At 43.0% G+C, this 22,434-nt stretch overlaps 1 protein-coding gene across 1 annotated transcript; it reads left to right on the forward strand.

Annotated features, from left to right (window-relative positions):
• The first annotated feature begins 15,110 nt into the window (after window positions 1-15,110).
• On the forward strand, window positions 15,111-21,571 carry ttll3 (tubulin tyrosine ligase-like family, member 3). The gene is made up of 13 exons (XM_071919467.2): window positions 15,111-15,148; window positions 15,811-15,867; window positions 15,990-16,093; window positions 16,297-16,465; window positions 17,381-17,436; window positions 17,597-17,725; window positions 17,841-17,955; window positions 18,083-18,189; window positions 18,564-18,748; window positions 19,261-19,409; window positions 19,821-20,064; window positions 20,227-20,662; window positions 20,792-21,571. Exons 2-13 carry the CDS (start codon window positions 15,852-15,854, stop codon window positions 21,569-21,571), a joined length of 2,490 nt encoding a protein of 829 aa, XP_071775568.2. The 5' UTR covers window positions 15,111-15,148; window positions 15,811-15,851.
• The last annotated feature ends 863 nt before the right edge of the window (window positions 21,572-22,434 follow it).

A 22,434-nucleotide genomic window follows, 5' to 3' on the forward strand; every position in this document is an offset into this window, starting at 1 on the left:
TTATCCCAGGAAAGTGATAATAGGCCTGGTAACACAAACCCCCCCACACACACACACACACACACACACACACCTGTCTCCCCACAGTGATGACAGAACACCACCCCCCCGTCAGCCTACTCCAGCTAGATGGAGGATCCATTATTAATGTTCAGCTCTATTCATCTCCCCCAGACAAGAGACAGAGCCACAAACATCACATCCACATGTCCTCAAAACACCTCTGCATGGATACCACCTGCACAACACTGCAGCCAGGCAGGCACACACACACACACAAAGGATATGATAGAGATACATAAGGAAACAGCTGAAATGATTCAATCATGCATCAAACATTGCTCCATCGCACTGTATGGTCTCATAAAAAATACATGCTGATCCCTCAACGAGCTAAGCTGATTAGCAGACACCTGCACAGGGAAGGCCGGGTCTGGTCTGAGGTCAGCATACTATTATTATTATTACTCACCTTCTAGTTCCTCCTTCTCATAGTGGATGTTCAGCACCGAGCTGGTCCCTCCCTGGTCTACCACCACCTCCTCGTCTGGCCTCTGATGGACAAACACACACCAACACACACAAAAGACATGTTAGCATAATGACATTATTATTATCATTAGTGATATTCAGTGTGGATGATAAGAATCTTTGCAACAGGCCGCTGTGAGCATGCTCCATGGACCATAACTGAAAGCTTTTCACCCCCTCCGTCTCCAGCAGACATATTGTGTTTGTGGAACAATCCAGCTATGTGGAACACTTTCATCCCTTCAAGAGCTGTCCGTGAAGGGAGAGCTGAAAGGTCATTATGTCCAGAGGTATCCTTTTAAAGAGAGGCTACTGAGCCTGTAACAGAGCCACTAATTGGTCAAACTGGCAAGAGCTTTTCAAAGATGAGCATCAAATTCCAGACAGTCTATTCTCAGACTGTCTGGCACAGACACAGACAGAAGGACGGGCAGACATGCACGCACACACACACACACACGCGTGACAGAGATAAACTCAGTATGAAAGACAAAGCCTGCAGTTGGAGAATGTGCTAGGCTATACTATCCAGGGGAAATCAAATCAAATCAAATCAAATCAAATTAGCAGAATGGCACATCCATCAGTGGAGCTGCTGTTGGCAGATTGCCGCAGGGCAGCGCTGTGTTTTACCTCCCCTATGGCAGGGCATTCTCATAAACAGTACTTTTTGCTTACTTCATGTTGTGAGTGCGTTACCCATGGTCATGTATTAATCCTGTGATGATGAGGGCAGTTTACTGTGGGAACCTCCAGAGTGGAGGTTACTGGAGTTATTGTGCTGCTGTGATCTCTCTCTCTCTCTTCCTTCCTCTCTATATGTATATGCCAACTATAAATTCCTAACTGCCAACTATAAATTCCTAACTAGCTTCCTTCCTCTCTACATAACACATCTGTGTATGTGAGCATATGTAGGCAATGGATGTAGAGTTGGCTGGAACCATTACCATGAAAATCGATAGCTGAAATCAATAAATAAAGACAAATGAGGGGTTGTACAATTCTCCAAATGCCTGCCAACAGCAATACAATCTTTGACTAACCTCTAACTGTACACACGCACTTGTGTATAAGCAGCTCTCTTCATAATGGATACTTCCACCCACTCTATATGGACACATGATCCATATGGATGTGTTTGTGTGTATGAGGGCGGTGGATGCAGAATTGGCAGAAACTGAAGAGTGAAGATAGAATCAAAATATAGCTCCATTTGGAAAAACGGACACCTTTTGATGATTAATAGCATGAGTTGAAAGCAAATTATGGTGCTTTTTAAAGGATAGTAAGAATGTAAGTGATTTGATGACAAAATTATCCCACTTTAAAAGTTCGGTTCTTCTACATTTCAGAAATGTTGAGTGCTGAGCAAATGTTTTACTACCATTAAAGTCGATAGCTAAATCAATTAATAAAAGAAATTGGCGTGACAGATGGGTGCATACTGTAAGACCTTGATTATTGGACAATTCTTTCAATATCATTGACCGTTCAAATTCGGGGCAGCTTCATAACTGTCATTGAATGATAAACAAAAAACAGCAGATCAACAATCACCAACAATCACAGAACACATTCTCAAAAACATTCTCAGCAAAAAAAAAGACCTAGTTGAACAAACAAAAAAGGTGAATCCCCTAAAAGCCCTTCATATCAAATTCATAATGTCACTTCAAAATGTCACAAACACCTAAGATGGATCTCTGGCCGCAAATGACTGTGCTTAGTTTGGTTTAGTTTAGTTGTGTTACAATCACAGTAACAGAATGCAATGATATACTCAAAACTTATAAAAGAAAGAAAAAGACGTATATTTTCAATATATAATTAAAATAATTTCGATTTTTTTTTTAGACAAATACACAGAGAGAGAGAGAGAGAGAGAGAAAGAGAGAGAGCCAGTGTATGTGTGTGTGTGCGTGTGTGTGTGCGTGTATGTGCGGTACAGGACAGCAAAGTGCAAGACGGCACGCTTTAGGAAAAGCTTTGTGCCCCTTGTCATCACATACCTTAATAAACATTCGGACTCCTGACTCACCTCCAACTACCTCTAACTGTGTGCCTGATGTGTTGTATGTTATGCTGTAAATGTATGTTTCTTGTGTTGGTGTTTCAATGTATCTATGAGTTTCATCTGTACTGGCTGTGGAAACAAATTTCCTCTCTGAGGACAATAAAATAGACATCTATTCTATTCTATTCTATTCTATTCTATTCATAGTATTCTGTTACATCATCACACGGCCATCTTGGTAGGAAAATAACAGGTGATTGTAATAAATTAACAGGTGATTATAATCAAACGACAGCCACAGCCAATGAAGTGTCTATATTGTAAGGCACCATATTGGTAGGAAATGCATGTGACATCATGGGAATACTATGAATTCTATTTGCATGATCTGCAGCAACACTGCAGACCCTCAATCACAGGCATAAACTAATCTGACATTTTTTATGGATCATCACAGACTTGGAGCAGAGCCATTCTGTTGGCATTTAGCACAACAGTTGTGTGTGTATGTGTGGTATGTGTGTGTATGCGTGTGTGTGTACGTCTCTGTGTGTGTGTGTGTGTGTGTGTGGGTGTCCATTCCTGGCCTCCAAACAATGTCTGCGGGGAGGGCGACATACTCCATTCAATAAGTCTCCCCTTCCAGAGCTTGAGCTGGGGCGCCAACACAGCCTCTGAAGATCTACAGTCTCTGTTATGCAGCATTTCACTCTAATTGGTCGGTCCAGTATCCAGCTAGCAGCCAATAGCAGCACACACTGCGGCTCAGACTGCTGCATGACTACCACAGGGGCAAAAAGGAAGGCAATCTGTCTCCTTGCAGCACAATCGGGAAGAGCTGAGGAATTTTTTTGGTGGAGTGGAACTGAAAATGACTTGATCTGTCAGGACACCGTGGAAGAGGAGAGTCCTCATGTATTCTGGTTTGGCTTATGAGAGAATACATATATAATACCTGTCCTTTCAATGGAAGTGATGGTTTCTTTCAGGACATAACATTTCCATTAAAGCGCCCTGTATGTTTGTTGTGTGCTCACATGTTTTTGTGTATGTATTTATGTGTGTGTATTTGTGTGTGTGTGTGTGTGGGGGGGGGGGGGGGTGGGGGTGGGGGTGGGGTATGTGAGTGAGAGAGGGCAGAGCAGTAAATAGTGAGCACTGATTGACTTTTTCTTGTTCTCCTGGGGTTTGCTTATAAAACACCACATGCAATGTATTGACTCATTTGGAAAAAAACACTTTAGAATCATCCCAGTTTCCGCCTGCAGTTATGAACTGTGATGAGGACAGTGCAGTGTGTGTGTGTGTGTGTGTGTGTGCATACCCACTGAAATCTCTAAACTGTGTCCTGTCTGTTTCAATCCTTTGGCCTCCCCACAGATCCTCCTTCACAGACTGTTTCACTGTCACTAGACTTTAATCACCACTATTAGTCAAAATAATTAGTATGACTAATAGTAGTATCTATCTATCTATCTATCTATCTACTATCAACAAACCAACAAAACAGTATGAACAAATGGCAATATAAATATCAAAGACTGTACACAAGACAGGATATTAGCACCAGGTTTTAATGAGAAAAAAAATCTAATTAACATGCAGCACAGACGCGTGATGGTCTTACCTGACTATGTGCAAAAATTCCAATCCAACTCCAAGATCTCTCGTGTTTTTATGGCAACCGTAATGACATCTGGCCATTTATAGTTCACACAGCCGTCGAAAACAGCTTTGTGATCCCAAGACAGCCTGCTCCCCGGTGTTAGTTCACAGGTGTGGGCGGCTTGGCGCTGCTAAAGCAAAACTTGTCCTGCTACCTTCCACCCCCTCTTCACCATATCAGGCCTCTGGGATTTCTTTCTCTTTCCATGACTGAGCACTTCAATATCCCAAGACAATTAGGCTATCTCCTTAGGAATAGGGTTACTTAATTAGTGAGTCAGTCGGTGCCAAACAATGAATGTAAGTTTTATAATTATGTTTGCATTAGGTGAACGTATGGCAGCAGCAAAAAGGCTATGAGAGTGGGCTTGTGACCGAAGTGGATGAGTAACACTCTCCCCTTCCTAAACAACTACTGTCAAAGCGCCCCTGAGCAAGGCACTGAACCCACACCTGTTCCAATGGAGCTGCTCAGTGGCCAACAGTGTAAGACTGTGGTTGTACTGGGCAGCTCCGAGAGGTGAATATATAAATGCTGGTAACCCTCTGCACACTTATTCAGCATTCCTGGTTAAAAACATACTTTAAAAAAGTGGAAAGATAATCGAAAGCTCGTAATGAAAAGGCATATAGTAAGGTTTAGGTATGGTTTGGGTGTGTTAAAGAATTCAAACTCCAGCATTTCTCACCATCTTTCTCTGGTTCTCACTTCCTATCTTCCTTTAAATGTAATTATATTTCATGTTGTAGCTATCTATAACCAGTACTCATCGGATCCTAATTTCTGCTGGTATTATGGGCATCTTAAATAAGAGCTGCAATGTTTCACTTTGTAGACTAAATCTGTACTGATTCCTTAAAGAAATTACTGAAAAATACACACAAAAAATACATCCTTTGTAATGAATGCCACTGAGGTCTGGTTAAGGCTTAAAACTATGGGCAAACAGGTATCACTGAAATCATGAGTAGAATTGTGAATATGTAAATGTACAATAGATTTATCTTTTGATGTCCAGAAGAAATGTAACATATCTGCAAAACATTTCTTTAAATACATACAGCTCAGAAGCATTGATTTTTACATAATGTGAAAAATCGCATCAGTTATGCATTTGTTACAGCAGAGCATGTGTAACAGAATCATCACATATAACGTACGACATAAACACTATTCATCAACTTTATAAACTGTAAAGATTGTCATGAAGCACCATAGTGTCCAGAAACACATAACAGTGTGCTTGTCACTAGTGTTTTGTTAAAGTAGTGCTGCCTCTCATACTGTACATTCTCTGGCTAATTCTCTCCCTGATGCTCTCTCACTCCCTCTCTCTCTCACTCACTTTCTCTCTCTCTCTCTCTCTCTCTCTCACACACACACACACACACACACACACACACACACACACACACACACTGTTATCAGTCCGTGCAGCTGTAGCTGGTGAATTAAGTGTGTGGGTTTGGGCTCGGGCTGGAGGCAATGTAGTCAGCTCCATTAGAACTGGAGCTTCACCAACCACATAGGCACAGAGAGAGAGAGAGAGAGCGAGAGCAAGAGAGAGAGAGAGAGCGAGAGAGAGAGAGAGAGAGAGAGAGAGAGAGAGAGAGAGAGAGAGAGAGAGAGAGAGACTAAAAGCTCTTTGTCCCAGAAAGGAGACCGTGAGATCTCATCAATTTGTTTGAATCCATTTTGGTGCATAGAGAAAGGGAAGGACAAACATTATCCTGTTGCCCATTCAGTTCAATAAGCTACAGAGTGGATGAGACTGTTTGAGAGAGCAGGAAATATGACATGACAGAAAACATGATTTCTGCCATTTAGTGATTATTTTAGATCATCCTTTGTCCAATAGCTCAGTTCAGCAACATATCCACCTCCTCCTGAGTCACTGCTCCTCTTGACAGAGTGTTATTCATGGTCAACCTGTGTCCATCCTGGTCACAGTTCATTAGTGCCCCTAGTTTAAATAGCATTCTCTCCTTAATAGCAAAATCATGCAGGTATGTGTTTTTCTAACAGGTTAATGGTTCTCTGCTATTCACCACTCACCTTCCTTGTGTCACCTTAAGTGCTTCAGCTAATTAAAAGCACACATGGCACTTGAAGCGTTGCTTACTTTGGTAAGAGACTGCATGTGTGTGTGTGTGTGTGTGTGTGTGTGTGTGTGTGTGCGTGTGTGTGTGTGTGTGTGTGTGTGTGTGTGTGTGTGACCACTCCAGTGTGCATGTGTACGTGATTTTCCACTGACAGAGCAAATCATTTATGCTTTGCTACCTCATGCTTCCATCTCCTGGCAACCACCCCCTTTTTCTTCACTCTTGTCCTCTGGCTCTGTAACAGTCACAGTGCTTGGGAGGGCGTGACTCCATAATAATTTTCCACACATCTTACTGCCACCCCACCATCAAAGCGGTCAACTGCTGGCCCCAAAATGGCTGCCTGTCCTTGAGTTTCTGTCCTTCACAAGCTTATCAGTGCTAACCACCCATGAGAGACCTACATGGACAGTGGGTCTGGCTTGTGACTGGGTGCGAGTGGAGAAGGACATGATTGTATTGGATTATTATAACTGAAGGACTGAAGATACCGTCACATTAGTTTACTCAGGGAAAAACATGATAACTAAGAGCATTCTACTCTCAGCTACCAAGAGAAACATACAACTAATTAGATGTTTTGCTTTAGTTCTGTTTTAGTCTAAGGTCTTATCTTGATGATAAACAAACCTTGGAACCTTGATGCAATTCTACATAATCAGCATCTCTCAGGTTATGTTTTGGCACTTGGCCTTCCTTCATGTCATGAAGGGTTTGGGCACACTTAGTTATGTTTTAATGATCAGAAAAACAAGAGATGCATTCTCTAGTATGGCATATTGTCCTTGAAGGCTGTTAGATCCCTGTAGGCTGACATGACAATAGAATATTACAGTCAGATACACAGTGGCCTACTTATGAGGCTGATAAAACCCCCAGCTGACCCTCCTAGTACTGTATCCCAGTTATTGTAGATCAAAGGGCACATACACACACACACACACACACACACACACACGCACACACACATACACACACAGAGACACACACAAAGACACCATTCCACTACTGCTGATAACAGTGAGTATATTTCGTCCTGCAAGCGAAACTATCTACTGTACCTCCAGGGTTCTAAATAGAAATCTCCCGCTATTTGTTAAAACTTTTTCTTAACTCCATTTTTTTATTTTCAAGTTCATGTGTCATTGATTGATATGCAAACTGTAACTGAAGAGTGTGACAATGACAAGAGAAATCATCTGAAGGTAACACTGCTGCTGCTTTAAGACCTCATGCCTTTGTTTTTTGTTTTTTGATCTATTTATCTGCAATAAACGCTTGCATGTTCCTTTGTGTGCTGATTTCACGACTTTACAGCCCAGTGAAGGCCATGTTAAGACAGAGCTGTACTGTAACTCCTAAAAGAACTCACTCCCCTGACAGCAACGTTATGCAATATGAGATGGTATTGTCAATCTAGTGCATCATAGGGAAACAAAATGGAACTGGTCTTCATCCTAAACAAATAGAGCAGCAATGATTTGCGTCCCACTCTCCTGACTGAGCGGGGTAATCGATGAACAGCGGCAAAACGCCCTTTCACTCCATCAGGTTTACGGAGAGGGGGATGTCATGTGACTGGAGCTGACTTTAGAGGGATGAGGCTGCTGATGACTTTAATGAGGCTTGAGATCCAGGGGGATAACTGACACGATGCATCACAGCCACTCAGCAGAGCAGGCTCAGTCTCAGAGGTGAGAAGCAGGAAACGATATCTGTGCCCACAGACTAGAAGTCACTGGAGCAAATTTATCAAGAGAGGATTTCGCTCTGTATGAACATGACCATTAAATCACCGGTAAAGAGAACAGTATTGAGAGTAAAAAGATTTGTGAGAAACCAAATGGTACTTTTGCAAAAGAGCATCACACGATTCACCAGCAAGGCTTGTAGCTTCTTTTCAAGTGAGTCTTTCGAGAAGTCTGTGACTGCTGACATGATGGACACCTGCGCTGTCAGTCGAGAAAGCCTCTGAAACTCTCCCATGGCATTAGTCATTGTCACAGTTACAATGACCTCGACCTCTTCACCTCTCACAAAACATTTCTTCAACCTTTCTCTTCCTTCTCTTTCCCAGCAGTCTCCTAGTTTTCTCTGCTCGCCCTTCCTCACCCACCACCTCTCCTCCTCTTTCTAAGCTGCTGCCCGCTCTCCTCCACTCCCAGCAGCACCCTGAACTGACAGCGGGGCAACAGATCCTGACTCTGACAACTGGGCCTGTCACTTCCAGACTGGGCTTTGTGTCTGAGAGCTGCAGGCTACTGCTGCCCCTACATAGCATCGCACCATCGCTAATCTGCTCTGATGTAGAGACACAGGCTAAGAACTTTTGCTACAGCGCTTCACAGAGAGGAGGGGACCGCATGAATGGATAAAAGAGGGAGAACGGTGGTAATGTGAGAAGGGAGAGGAGAGAGTTGGTAAGACGTGGAGGAGAGGGGACAAAAGGGGAAGCTGCTTTGACAGCCCATGAGTCATTCACACCCTGTTCAGTGCCACAAATTTATTTCTGTCTCTCCATATCTCTTATTTTCTAAGTGCTCTCTGTCTACAAAGACCACTGTGGCCTTGGTTGGGTTTGTGGCTGAAAGACGACTTAACAACATGCAGTATACTGAGCACTGAGGCGGTGCAACATAACATTTCAGCATAAATACGGTCCCACTAAACCCAGTGTCTCTCCTTCACTTTCTTGCAATATATAATACCGAATTAATCCAATGAGATGTTAAAAAATATTCTGAAACCAAAAAGCAAGGACTGAAGGGAGTCAAAACTCAGATCTATAAAATTGCACACACTTATCCTTCAGAGGTTTCTTCAAAAAGTATGGTGTTGCCATTTAAAATACACATGCATTCCCAAGATAGGGGACTATGGGTCCCTCTCTCTCTCTCTCTCTCTCTCTCTCTCTCTCTCTCTCTCTCTCACTCTCTCTCTCTCAACATTTTGTGTCCAAATTGATTAAAATGAATGCTTACTAGGAGGGACACAGGATAGCTGCTGTAAAAATGACTGGAAAACGGAGCTGTGACATGAAGTGAAAGCGAATAGATTGTGTTGAAGGGCCTTACGGGGGCAATCTTATGATGTGGAGTGCTGTGAGTTATGACCTGGCTGGGAATTGAAATCACAGTCTCTCAATCTCAGGTCTGATCCTCTACACATCATTTGACGCTGCCTCCCTCAGCATTTGGTTTGGTTTTCAGACAGTCCATGGACATTAAAGACAGCAGATAGATGCAAAGCATGAGGCAAATCGGAATCCATGCAAGCACAGAATATCTCATACTCATTTCTACCTAAATCAAAACTATATCCTGATATGAATTAATGCCACTTTCATCCAGTATTTCCAAAACTATGGTATGGTGTGAAGTGGTAAGGTATGGTATGGTACAGTACTGTATGGCAGCCTATGGTACAGTGTGGTATGGTTTTGTTTTCTTTGGTTTGCTTTGGTTGGGTCTCTTGGTTTCCAAACCACTCTGTGTTATGCAATCAGCCCATGGTTTGAGCGCCCATCTACTTGTTGAATCACACAGTATGGGGAGAATACAGCATTAGTGGAATAATATGATTTTTGAGGGAGAGATGGCCCAGAGTTGATTACATCAGCAACTAAACAGCCAATTGGACTAAGCAGTCAACAGCAGTACAGATGCTTAACCCACAAACAACATTTATCCTGTTGCTACTCTCTTACAGCACTTAAGTATAACCACAATATTCTACAGGGGCAGGTGGAGGTAAAGTGCTTTTCTCTGGGAAACATCTGCTCTGCTTTGCAAACAACATACACATCAGCAGGCAATAGATGGGGAGAACAGCAAAGATCATGGACCACCTGCTTAGTGGTAACAAGTAAATTGATATGTTGGGGAGAAAAATACTTAGAGGCCTTTTGTAGTTACAGTATCTGCTTTCACTTTTCTTCATGGACAGAACAAAAAGGATACCAGACCATTCCCCCTCCCCCTTAAACCTGTCTGAACACATTAGAGACTTTCCTGGACACTGATGGTCATCTCTGGTCCTGCTCCCTCTGTCTCCCTTCATACGAGATATTAAAATCAATCACAATGATAACATGAAACTATTTGGGTACATTTCAGTCCTTTGAGCTCAGCTACACCTGTGATACTACATTTAATTAGGCTAGACCGTTCAAGCACATTCATACATGCCTGCTAGTATCATTCCTGTTGTTGAATGAACAGTGCTGGTATGCCTTCTCTATACTGAGCCTACTGGTTCCCTGTTTACCTCCCTATGTCTCTCAGCTGACCGAGGCTCTGATAATCGACCATGCATCAGCAGGAAACGATCATGTCATTTTCCCCTTCAAATCTCACTTTACAACGTGCCGTCCTCCCCCTGCTGCTACGATCGGCTGCCGCAAATTTAATGAAGTAGACAAGCCCACTCAAAGCTGTACGGTGCACGGCATAAGGATGGCGTCAAGGTCATTTGAGGGTAATTGAGAAAATAACACGCCGCCTATGCGAGACCCAGCTGAAAACCCACTGACCTCTCCCAGTCTTGTTATTGCCTACACAACTGTGACATTGGGGCGAACAGCTGACATTTTATAGGCACCCAAATGGGATTGATCAGTGTTGCAATGCATCTGTATTTATTTAATGATCGGCTACATAGTCACAGTACTGCATTGACTTTCCACTGTGGATCACATCCATGCGTGCTTGAAAAATCAGCCAATGAACTCTGAAAACATTTCTCTGCGATGATGAGCAGTGCATTGCAATGTGATATGCTGTCCGGGAATTACCGCACGTGTCAGTACTTGAGAATAACAACATCAACAATACCCTCTGCATCAAGCATCACCCTGGTAAGTAACCCGTATGTGTCACACCACCACAAGCTCACCTTTACTAATTCGACATAATCAGAAAGTTTATCTCTATAAAATAGTCGGGAGTAAAAAAGACATTGCATTGATTTTGTAGCAAGCTCATCCTGGCGTGGGCAAAATGCAACACAGTGCCAGAGAAAGCAGGCCTGCCGGGCGTGTTCCTTTATATCAATAAAACAACCACTAACACGAAACAGCACATCATTTGAATAGCAAATTATGACTTTACTTGAGCAGTGGATTTAAAGCTGTAGGCTATAGCCGTTGGACCTTGTGTACAGGCTATAGGCTGTTCCCACCACCCTGAGTACAAACCGGCCAGAGATGCATGAGACATTTAAAGCGCACTGTACCTGGTAGCTCAGTATGCTCTCGGGGTCGTTGACTCCGGTGGGCATGATCCTGGCCTTCTGGTTAACCTGCTCAGTGTTCACGGAGTGTAAAGGTGAGACTTCCAGGGGGCTGCTAGGTGCTCAGCCTCACTACGTTGTCTGAGGACGTTTTGAAGAAGCAGTCACGAGTTGGCAACAGCAGATATTTTCACCTCTACGGTCATGGTGAGAGCAAACATCTCCCTCCAGGTGAGGAAATCAGCGAAAATGACAACCGTCCCCTGTTCTGTTATGATGATTTGACGTCCGCGCTTGCAGCTCCCCTCCCTCCGGTCCTGGCTGGGAGAGCAGGATGCAGAGAGCATCACACCGACTGCAGCCAATCAGGGCGCAGAGAGACACAACAGGCTGCGACGCACTGCTGCTGGCCGACTGACAACAAGATAAAGCCAAGACAATTGTAAGCTTATAGGTCTACTCCACTCTACAGCATCTCCAATTTGGCTGTCACACGTTTCACGTTTAAGCTGCTAAGATGTACCGGGATGCATGTTTCAATTGTTCTTTTTTTTCTTTTTCTTTTTCTTTCTTTTTTTTTGTTGCTCGTAAGCTACAACACACTCCGCATTCCGGTTGTCCAAAGCTTAAGGCTGTAGGAATATTATGCTGACTTTATAATATGTTTACTTTTTTATTTTATTTTGTAAAAGGTGTGTGTGATTGTATGACTTAATATGCAATATGGTCAAGCAAGAAATGCATAGGCTACACAGTGTTCAATAGCAAGACATGAATATGCAGCAGTGTAGGATACTGAACAGGTGAGGTGAGACAACAAAGAGGTAGAAATTATGGATCTGACTAATCCCTTTAATCAATTAAGTATGATCTATCACTATCAATATAACAACAAAGCAAGAGCTGTCAGCTGTCAGAGATTGAGAATGGGTAAAAAATGGGTGTAATTGTTAATAGGCTACTGCTACACAGAATCCAAAATATCAACTCAATACAATGTATTGCAATATCACCTGAAGGCCTATACAATTCATTAAGGTAAGAGCGTCATACCTTAGGTGCATCTTTGGTCGTGTTGCATTTCTTTACGCTTCACCCCTGCATTTCGTGGCTGATAAACAATCACAGCATAGAGGAGGAAGGTCTTGGGGAGGATTTGAATGACGGAGAGAGCGCACATTGGGCTCTGGAAGCCACTTTTGACAGGTATGTGTAAATGTAAGTGTTAATGGAGCTGTCCAGTTTAGAAATGCTTAGTTGTTTATGGTTGATTAGGCTTGCTGTAGGGGAGACCGGGGATGGTTGTAACATGGGGTTAGTTGTAACAGCACCAGTAACACCAATCAGGGATAAACTAGAGTCATATGCTCACTACTGTACACACACTTCCTTCCTGATCTCACATGTGCAGTTTCATGGCTGTGTAAGCAAAGCTGCAGATTTTAAAGCCAAAAAACAGATTTTGAGGTAATAAAGTAATTTTTTGGACCAATCAAAATTTTGATTAGCATTTGATTATTTTGATTATTTGATGGTGTTGAAGTTAAAATGATTGAACTTGTATTGGATTAAACAGCAGTCTTTCAAGCAACGTGATGTGTTCCATCCATGCTACAGATAGAAATGGGGATGGTTGTAACACTTTTGAAAAAACTGTTACTGTGACTCTTTGGAACAGCACATTTCAAGTCAATTAAGTTTTGATTTAAGTTTGACTGAGATTTAAGTTGATTTTGTTCAAAAGACAACCCATACATGTCTGCACAGTTAAGAGAAGTTAAAATGGTTCAGTTCAAAAGGATCAGCATAGTCAAAGACACACACACACACACACACACACACACACTGACACATTGACACATTGACTGTTATTTCATTTCTTTAATAAAGCTGCTGTAATGCAAATTGTATAGTGTGGGCTTAATTTTTGCCGCTTTCCTCTTAATGTTACAATTTACCCCAGCTAGTGTAACAACTTACCCCAGTATTGAGATTGTAATGGAACTCCTTGTATTTGACATCAATTCATGAAGTCTGTAATGTAATAGAGGTTGAAATGACTGCTATTTGTAGTAGACAAATTTTGGTACTTTTGTCAAAATTTTTGTGTCAAAATACACACACACACACACACACACACACACACACTTTTTCTTCCTCAGTTCAACAATCCCTGAAGTTTAGATATCTGCCACAACAGCCACAAGTCACCCATTTTGTGTAAAAAAAAAAAAAAAGTCCTGAATTATGCCTGAAAACTAGGCATATAGCCTGCAATTCACGTCTTTTGAATTTTTTTTTTGCAGTTGGTGTTTTCACTCTACTAAACATTTTATCGTGGTTATAATCATTGCGTGCATATTTTATCAGCATTGGCAGTCAAATTTAAGCTGCCTCATGATCTTTTCTACCTTAAGACGTTCTATGGTCAGAAACACTCTTAATCTGCGTTTTTAAGAGCATCACAGCACAAAAAATGTGAAAGAAAAATAGCCTACTCATGGGAACTTCCAGCTTGATATTGGAGTAGCCAAGAGATAGTATTTCTTTTTTTTTTAACAGACTTTACTGAGAAAGCTTTGGATGCCACCTTGTGGAAAATGTGTCAGCACTGTGCGCCTAGAAACTGAAATTATTTTTCAGAAAGGACTGACATCCTACACCATTGCATTGCAAAGCATAAACTGGTGAAATGAGGTGGTAGGCGGCAAAGTAGGATATCATGCCCATGATAATGCAGTTTCGTGGCCATGGGCTGCAGCACTGATGGACAAGTGCCAAAGAGAAAAACAGTCTCAGCAATTAAATGGATATGCCCTGCATGTCTTACAGTAACTGTAATGCGTTAGAATAGGCCTATGGGAACTGCCTTATTGTTTTTCTGGCACTGCTGATATTAGTTGCCTAAGACAGGTAGAGTTTGTTAGAAATCAATAAAAATGTTTAATGGAACAGCTGATAAATCACACATAGCATACTCTCTCTCATACACGTGCTTCTGCGTGATATCTCTTGGTCAAAAGGAATATGAGACTGTCCACACCCTCCATTGTCAAAGACTGGATTGAATTTAGCTCAGTGGGTTTTCTATCACCAACTAGTTGGACTAGATCCTAGCTCACTGTCTGCTAAGAAGCCATGTCCGCATTCAGTTAAATTTGCATGGAAAATACTGGAGCACTTCTACTAATTGATGGGGGGGAATAACCTCTTGCTAGATATATATCCACACAAATGATGGTTTATGGTCTCCTTTGTTTTAATTTTCAAATGGATTGCATGTTCTTATGCACGCACTCACCATATACTGTAAACTAGACTGCAATTGATAGCATCAGATAAGTGATCCACTTTCCTCCACGCTTGGCTAGAGGTGGTAGATTTTTCATCGGCCTGCGCGGCGTCCTGTGTCTCCTGGGTACGGTTGTTATGGGGACTATAAACAGTCTGCGGGAATATGTCGGGGGCGGGACTGCGCAAGTGGAGAGAGTAGTCGGGTCGGGTCACTGGGAAAGTGAGAAGCAGGCGGCTGGGCGCACTGCTGGGGACCAAGTGAGAATTCATTGTGCGCGCACCTATACACGCATAGACGAGGAAAAATAGGTTTGTATGTTAATTTTCATAGTAAAACCTCACCAGTAATTCTTTGAGATGAATTAGGCTACAATGTGAGTTTCCATGCGTGCCTAACAGGGTTAGAGAGAGGGCAGTTGCTTCATAGAGCCACGGTCATTCGTTGCAAGAAGTATGCAGCCTAGACGTGGCTGTGTTTCTATGGAGAACATGCAGTATGTCGACATTGCATTGACATTTGTCTCCATTGTGATTTTTGTGTTTTGTGTGCATGCACGTGTGTGCGTGCGTGTGTGCGTACTATGTAGGCTATATGTGGGCGCTTGGGTAGGTGTCTGGGTAGCAGGCTCTCTCCAGATTTAGCTGCCTGCTTGACCCAATTTACATCCTTCAGGACAGAGACAAAGTACAGTAGGTGCCACGTGCCATGCTATTTATAGAGTTGGCTTTGTCTGTCTATTCCTTAACTACAGAGTGGGCTATTATGTATTGCATGTTTTAGTCTCTGATGGTTGGCTTCATTTAGGAAGACTAAACATCTAGATTCTTATTAATGTAGATTAATACAGTATCTATCTATCTATCTATCTATCTATCTATCTATCTATCTATCTATCTATCTATCTAATTGAATAACTATGATGATGGTGTGGAAAATAATGATGATAATAATTATCTGCTCCTATGATCAGAGAGCAGAAAACGTCACTTCATCAACTTAGGAGAAGGCAGCATGCAACATATGCCATGTAAGAGTGAATGCACATACACACACACACACACACACACACACACACACACACACACATACACACACACACATACTCTTCTGAGCAATTAGATAAATTTGACTCAGTGTTACACTCCATAGTGGCTCCAATGGAGGGGAGGTTACGTCGCAGTGTGCCCAGCCTGCCAGCGATCAACCCAGACAGACTGAGAACAGCCAAGGCCCTGGTGGAGAAAGCCGTGAAGGTGATCATTACATTACATTACATTACATTACGTCATTTAGCAGACGCTTTTGTCCAAAGCGACTTACAATAAGTGATCACACATACAGACCTTAGAGTTAGATATACTGTACCTCCTCTCGGGCATTCACCCACAATCCTCCTGGGATTGTATCTGTGTGTGTTCCTTCTGACTCTTTTGATCCCTGCTCCCCTGTTTCTCAGTTGCGGAAGGTGTTTTCAGTGCAGGGACCCTATCCTGTGATCCGTGCTGCCTTGTGGGCAAGAGGGTGGGTGGAACGTCGCTCGCCCCTTCCTGTCCAGCGAGTACCTCATTGCCATGGCGATGAGGAAGAGGATGGCGATGATGGTGATGTCAGCGCTGATGTTGCTGGTGAGACAAGTCATCCTATCCTAAATTACTTTGCTATCCCTATATGTGCACAATTGGTGGTAAATATGTTTGTGCATGCTGATGTAGAGCTCTTGGTTCTTCAGCAGGTGCTTGTTGGAGGTTGGATGTTAATGTTGACTCCCAGAATCCTCTTTTCATGTCATAGTTGTGGCACTTAGAATAATACAGTAGGATCTAACTAATCTGAAACAATGCAGAAAGAACATACTGGTTGTACATGCATAATTGAAATACTGAACAAGAATGGGTATGGTATAGTCTGAAACCCTCTACACAGTAGAACTGGCAAGCTGAAAGGCGTCTTATTTTATGCATCAAAAAGACATTTCTACAATTTCACAATTAACAGAAAGTTTTTCCCATTGCTCCATATCTCCATATCTGAACAAGTTACTTAATCCAAAGTAAAAGAATTGGAGGCTAATTCATTGGAATGTGACTCTTTCTAATTAACAACTTTCTCAACTGTGTAGCGGACTATTCTTTTTAGATTTTGTTAGTATATGCTGTATTTTGCATCCTATGCTTTTAATGTAGTCTGTTCTGTTCCTATATTTGTTTTTATTGTAGTCTGTCTGAAACCATTTGTTTTTATCTGTGCTGCTGCCAGTCCTGGCCAGGTTTTCCCTTGAAAAAGAGATTTTTAATCTCAATGGGACTTCTTGGTTAAATAAATTTAAAAAAAATCTGCATATTTTGTTTGTTAGTCCATTCAATGACTTTGGACTTCAGAGTGTTAGTTAGATATCCCTAGACCTATTAGATGATACATTGTATCCAACCAACATATGTCCAAAGATCTCTACCCATTTACACCCACATCTGCACAAGTCCACACACACACACACACACACACACACACACACACACAGCTCTTTACTCATCTCTTTTCAGAGAAAGTGGACGAAGGGGAGAAGGAGGAGAACCTCGATGACATGTATGACTTCATGGTAAGATAACGTTCAAGAGAACAGACCAACTTGACACTGACATCTTACAAGGTCTGGAAGCAAATGAACACGACTCTGCTATTCCCATTATGTTTTTACACGTGTCCTTATTCATAATGCCCTGCATTCTGACTCATTTGGCTCATTGATTTCATTCTAGTCTCGCCTGGTTCGAAATGAAACAACCTATTTTTACTGGACAACACGCCGGGATTCCATAGACTGTCGCTCCTTACGGAAGGACCAAATGACTAATCACTATGCAAACGCTGGCACTTTCACCACCAAGGTCTCATTTCACAACACTTCTTCTTCTTCTTCTAGCAAAAATGCCAGTTGCTCAATTTTTGCCATATGTCCATCAATATTCTCTGTCTCTCCCTATATATTTCTGTTTCTCTCAGGTGGGGCTATGTGTGAACCTGCGGAACCTCCAGTGGTTTGATACAGCAGACCCTGACACCTTCTTCCCAAGATGCTACAGGCTTGGGGCAGAGGATGAGAAGCACGCCTTCATAGGTCTGCTCTATGAGTCGACCTGGCAGCCATTGTCTTTGTTTTATTGGTGATGTGTTATAATTTTAACCACACCTCCTCTCACCTGTGTCCTTGTTGTCTCTTTCTCCTCCTCTCTGTCTAATTGAAGAGGACTTCAGGAGGACAGCATGCACCAGCCTACTACAGTATGTGGTTGAGACAAGTAGACAGAGGAGGGATGGAGGAGAGGAACAAAAAGCTGAGGACAATGTCTGTGTGGAATCTGAAGGTAACACCCGGATCCAAAATAAACAAGAAATGCACATCCAAAAGTGCACATCCAAAAGTCTTTTACCAGGTCAAGGATATGAAGTGCGGGACAATGTGAATGAAACAAATACTACTACTACTATTATTCTGTGCAACATTTCAACTGAATATCACTGTTTTGAAAACACTAACCAATATTGAGACATAGAATACTGGCGTTGAAGACACAGTGGCATACCCTATCAAGCAGAAAAAATAATAATTGACCCTCTTTATAACCAGGTCATTGTAGATCAAAGGGAGCACACACATACACACACACACACACACACACACACACACACACACATACAATCTTGTTTCTCTCTACAGGACAACAGGTAGAGTGGGAACACATGGAACGTCCATTTGTTGGTCCAGGAATGATTGACAGGGCTTTACATGTATGTCAGGAGTTTCTCAACATTCTAGAACACAGTGACATTGATGTCACCGTGGAAACACCCCCCTCCCTGACAGAGCAGCAGTGGGAACAGTTTCTGCAGGACTACTACCTGGTTGTGCAGTAAGTGTGCTTTTTGGGAGTTTCCTGGTTTGCTGGAATGATTTTTCTTGGGTCACACACTATTTGGGTAGTCCAATGCTGATACTCAACTTATCAAGTGACTATAATGTGTCACTAAAAAGTCTACTGAGTTTCAGGTGATTCTTACAATAGTGTGAAACGTAGTCTGTAGATATTCATATTGTCTGGGTTAGAGTTAATGTCAGGGTTGGGATTAGGGTTACAAATGGGGTCAGGGTTAGGGTTGGCGTTATGATTAGGCTAAACTCAGGGTTACATAGCCTGTAGAGTTGCAGCAAATAGGCAAGTGAGTGACTTTGTTGAACATCTACCTTTCTCATCTCACCTGATAGTTGAGTATCGAAATTGTACTGTCCAAATAAAGTGTTACCTTATAGCCTGGACACTTTAAGCTGATGCCAACACAACTGTCTGGAGTAGCTACCCTAAGATTTAATTACATCAAGTTAAGCCTTAATCAACTGGCAATCTAATGAAATGTTTGTCCGTAGTGAAGGTGCATTGATCAAGGGTAGCAGTGCCTTTGTGGAGCGCTGCCAGGAAATGTTAACCAGAGTACAGGAGGTTTGCCCACAGCTGGACACAGATGGACTACATAACATCTGGATCATCAAACCAGGGGCCAAGTCACGAGGAAGGGGTGAGGCTCCCTTTCTCAGTAATAGTTACATAGTATTGTTAGGCTCTGTGTTAAACTTTTACTTCCACCCCATGAAGGCTGCACAATGCTATTTTTTCTTATATTTTTCTACACTTGAAAAATCTCATTTTGGTGGGGAAAATCGGATGCTAATTCTTAGGATTTCCTCAGCTTGAATATAATGAAGGAATTTCTCTGGTACACCACCTTGTTTGTTGGCCTGCAAGTCTGCACAACAGCAGAATACCTTGTTTAGGAGGCCATCTAAAACACCTGTCAATGGATATAATTCAAGACTCATGCAATTTAGAAATTGTTGTAGTCAATAACATAATTTTGATCTGTTTCGATCACTGTTGTTGCCTTCTTTCTCTCCTTTGTTACATTAAGTTTATGACCATCTCCATGCAGGTATAATGTGTATGAATCGTCTGGATGAGATTTTGACACTGGTGAACAGTGATCCAGCCCTGATTAAAGACAGTAAGTGGGTGGTTCAGAAGTACCTGGAACGTCCTCTGCTGGTCCTTGGCACCAAGTTTGACCTCCGTCAGTGGTTCCTTGTCACCGACTGGAACCCTCTGACCATCTGGTTCTACAGAGAGTGCTACCTGCGCTTCTCCACTCAGCCCTACTCAACAAAAACCCTGGACAGGTCAGGCGGGAGGCAGGAGAAAGGGGGTCAGACAAAAGAAAAAAAAAAGATTTCAAGAGTTGTGTATCTCCTTTGTTTGTGGAGCCGGGTTTAGGACAAATAGGACTCAATGTACCGATTTCATAGAAAACTGACACATTTCCTACTCATCCTTTTTCTCAGCTCAGTCCACCTGTGTAACAACTCCATCCAGAAGCACTTCCAGCCGTCCCATGACCGGCATCCAGGGGTGCCGGAGGACAATATGTGGTCTTGCTCTGAATTTCGGGCTTTCCTGCGAGGGCAGGGCCGTGGGGCGGAGTGGGGGGCGGTGGTGGTCCCCGGGATGCAGCAGGCAGTGATCCATGCCCTGCAGACAGCCCAGGACCTGGTAGAGGGCCGTAAGGCTAGCTTTGGGCTCTACGGTGCAGACTTTATGCTGGGCAGAGATCTTAGGCCCTGGCTTCTGGAGATCAATGCCAGCCCCACCATGGCCTGTTCTACAGCTGTAACTGCCCGCCTCTGCCCTGCTGTGCAGCTGGACACACTGAGGGTTGTGCTGGACCGGCGGTCTGACCCTAGTGCTTACACAGGGGGCTTCCAGCTCATCTACAAACAGGTTGGAACATCCCTACATATAATGCATATACACATCAACCTATCCATAGAAGTTCCATAGGACAATAGATGCCATACCAAACCCAGTTTCAATCAGCTGTGTGTGTGTGTTATTTTATCCCTCACCCAGGCTGCAGTTGAAGTGCCTCAGTATGTGGGAGTGAACCTGTTGGTGGAAGGAGCTCTCATAAGGCACTCCAGACCGGCACCTCATAGACACCCTGTCATTCCCGACCCACCTCTCAGCACTCAGCTCCTTTCAGTCCAATCATCTTCAGAGGGAGTTGAAAGGACAGACAAATCATCCAGTCACAAGCCTTATGCAGCCTCAGCTTGTCGCCACTCAGGCAAGGAGAACCAATCTGTTGGAGAGAAAAAGAGGCAGCTGCTATCAGCCTCTCCTAAGAGGGAGCGTGAGGGCAGAAGAACGGGCCAGAAAACGTCCTCTGGTCACAGGTCCTGCCGCAGTTTGGCACCTGAGCAGCCCTTGGTGGTGCACACTGAACCACAGAGGAAAGCCCGGCGTCTGGGTTTGAGTCTTAGTGGCAGCGGGGCTCCTCTGGTCTCCAGAACTCTTTCCTTTTCCCTTAGCCCCCCTTACAGCATGTCAGACTCCAAATCCCAGCCCAACCCAGTCCTCGGGTCACAGAGCTCCAGGCCCTACCTTCCTCGGACAGCTTTTGAACCCCAGCACAGGGCTCTTAACCGGGGCCTTCCTTCACTCCATGGTCCCCTCCCTGCCCTGGAGATCTTTAGTCTGCGCCCAAACATTGTGGCTGGAGCAGTTGCCAGTCGCTGCCCAGCCCTTTCCTCTCATCCCAGCCTCCATAGGCACCAGTTCATTCTCAACTCTCATAGGCAAACCATGGCCAGATATAAAGGTGGTGGCACAGGGGAGCATAAACATTAGTGGTTTTGGATGTTAAGAAGGAAGAGAGGAGGAACCTGCACACCTTGAATACAGGCAAAATATACCAGTAATCGACAAAAAGACAGCGTGGCTGGTAGCAAAAGATGATCTTATTTAATCATATTAAAGATGGACAAAAGCAAAGGTGCTCAAAATGCACCAAGTGAAATCATCATTGCTACCAGCTTCGCCGTGTTTTTGTCCATTATTGGCATTTCTTGCCTGTATTCAAGGTGTGCAGGTTCCTCCTACCTTGCCTGAACTCTACAATTTTTGAGCCAAGGTAATGTTTGGTGCAGTATCAGATCTCTATTTTGTATAAGAAGGAAGAGCAAACAAAATGCATTTGAGCAAGAGTGGAGATGGTGGAGTGGTTTTGTCAGCAACAATTATGTTACAATGTTACTTTTTTATATTTTCGTGTTGGAGGCCTAATGAACAGCATTACCTTCTCATATTAGAAGTAAAATATTAAATTTGAGTAATCTTTTATTTTGGCTCGTGGCTGAGTGATAAGTTGAGTGAGTATTACAGCAACCACCATGGTGTTGATGTTCAGTTATATTCAAATAATTGTCTTTTGTATTACTGGAAGGTTTTATTCATACATTTCTCTAAATGTGGCAAAACATTCCAAGATTGGGCCTAGGGGGAGATTTTCATACAATGAAACAATCACTGGCTCCGTCTTTGGAGGAAAAAAAATACATCTCCTCCAGTGACAAATAATCAGGTTGTAAGTGTTCTACCTCCCCAGCAGGTGGCAATATAAGCCCAGTGATCTAACAGCTCATTTATTCAAAGCCTAGCTGGGACCAAAAAATTGCCAGTCACCAATCACATGCTGGTAAATCTTGGGCTGT

Source organism: Centroberyx gerrardi, chromosome 5, assembly GCF_048128805.1.
Source record: "Centroberyx gerrardi isolate f3 chromosome 5, fCenGer3.hap1.cur.20231027, whole genome shotgun sequence".
In the NCBI taxonomy this organism is placed as follows: domain Eukaryota; kingdom Metazoa; phylum Chordata; class Actinopteri; order Beryciformes; family Berycidae; genus Centroberyx; species Centroberyx gerrardi.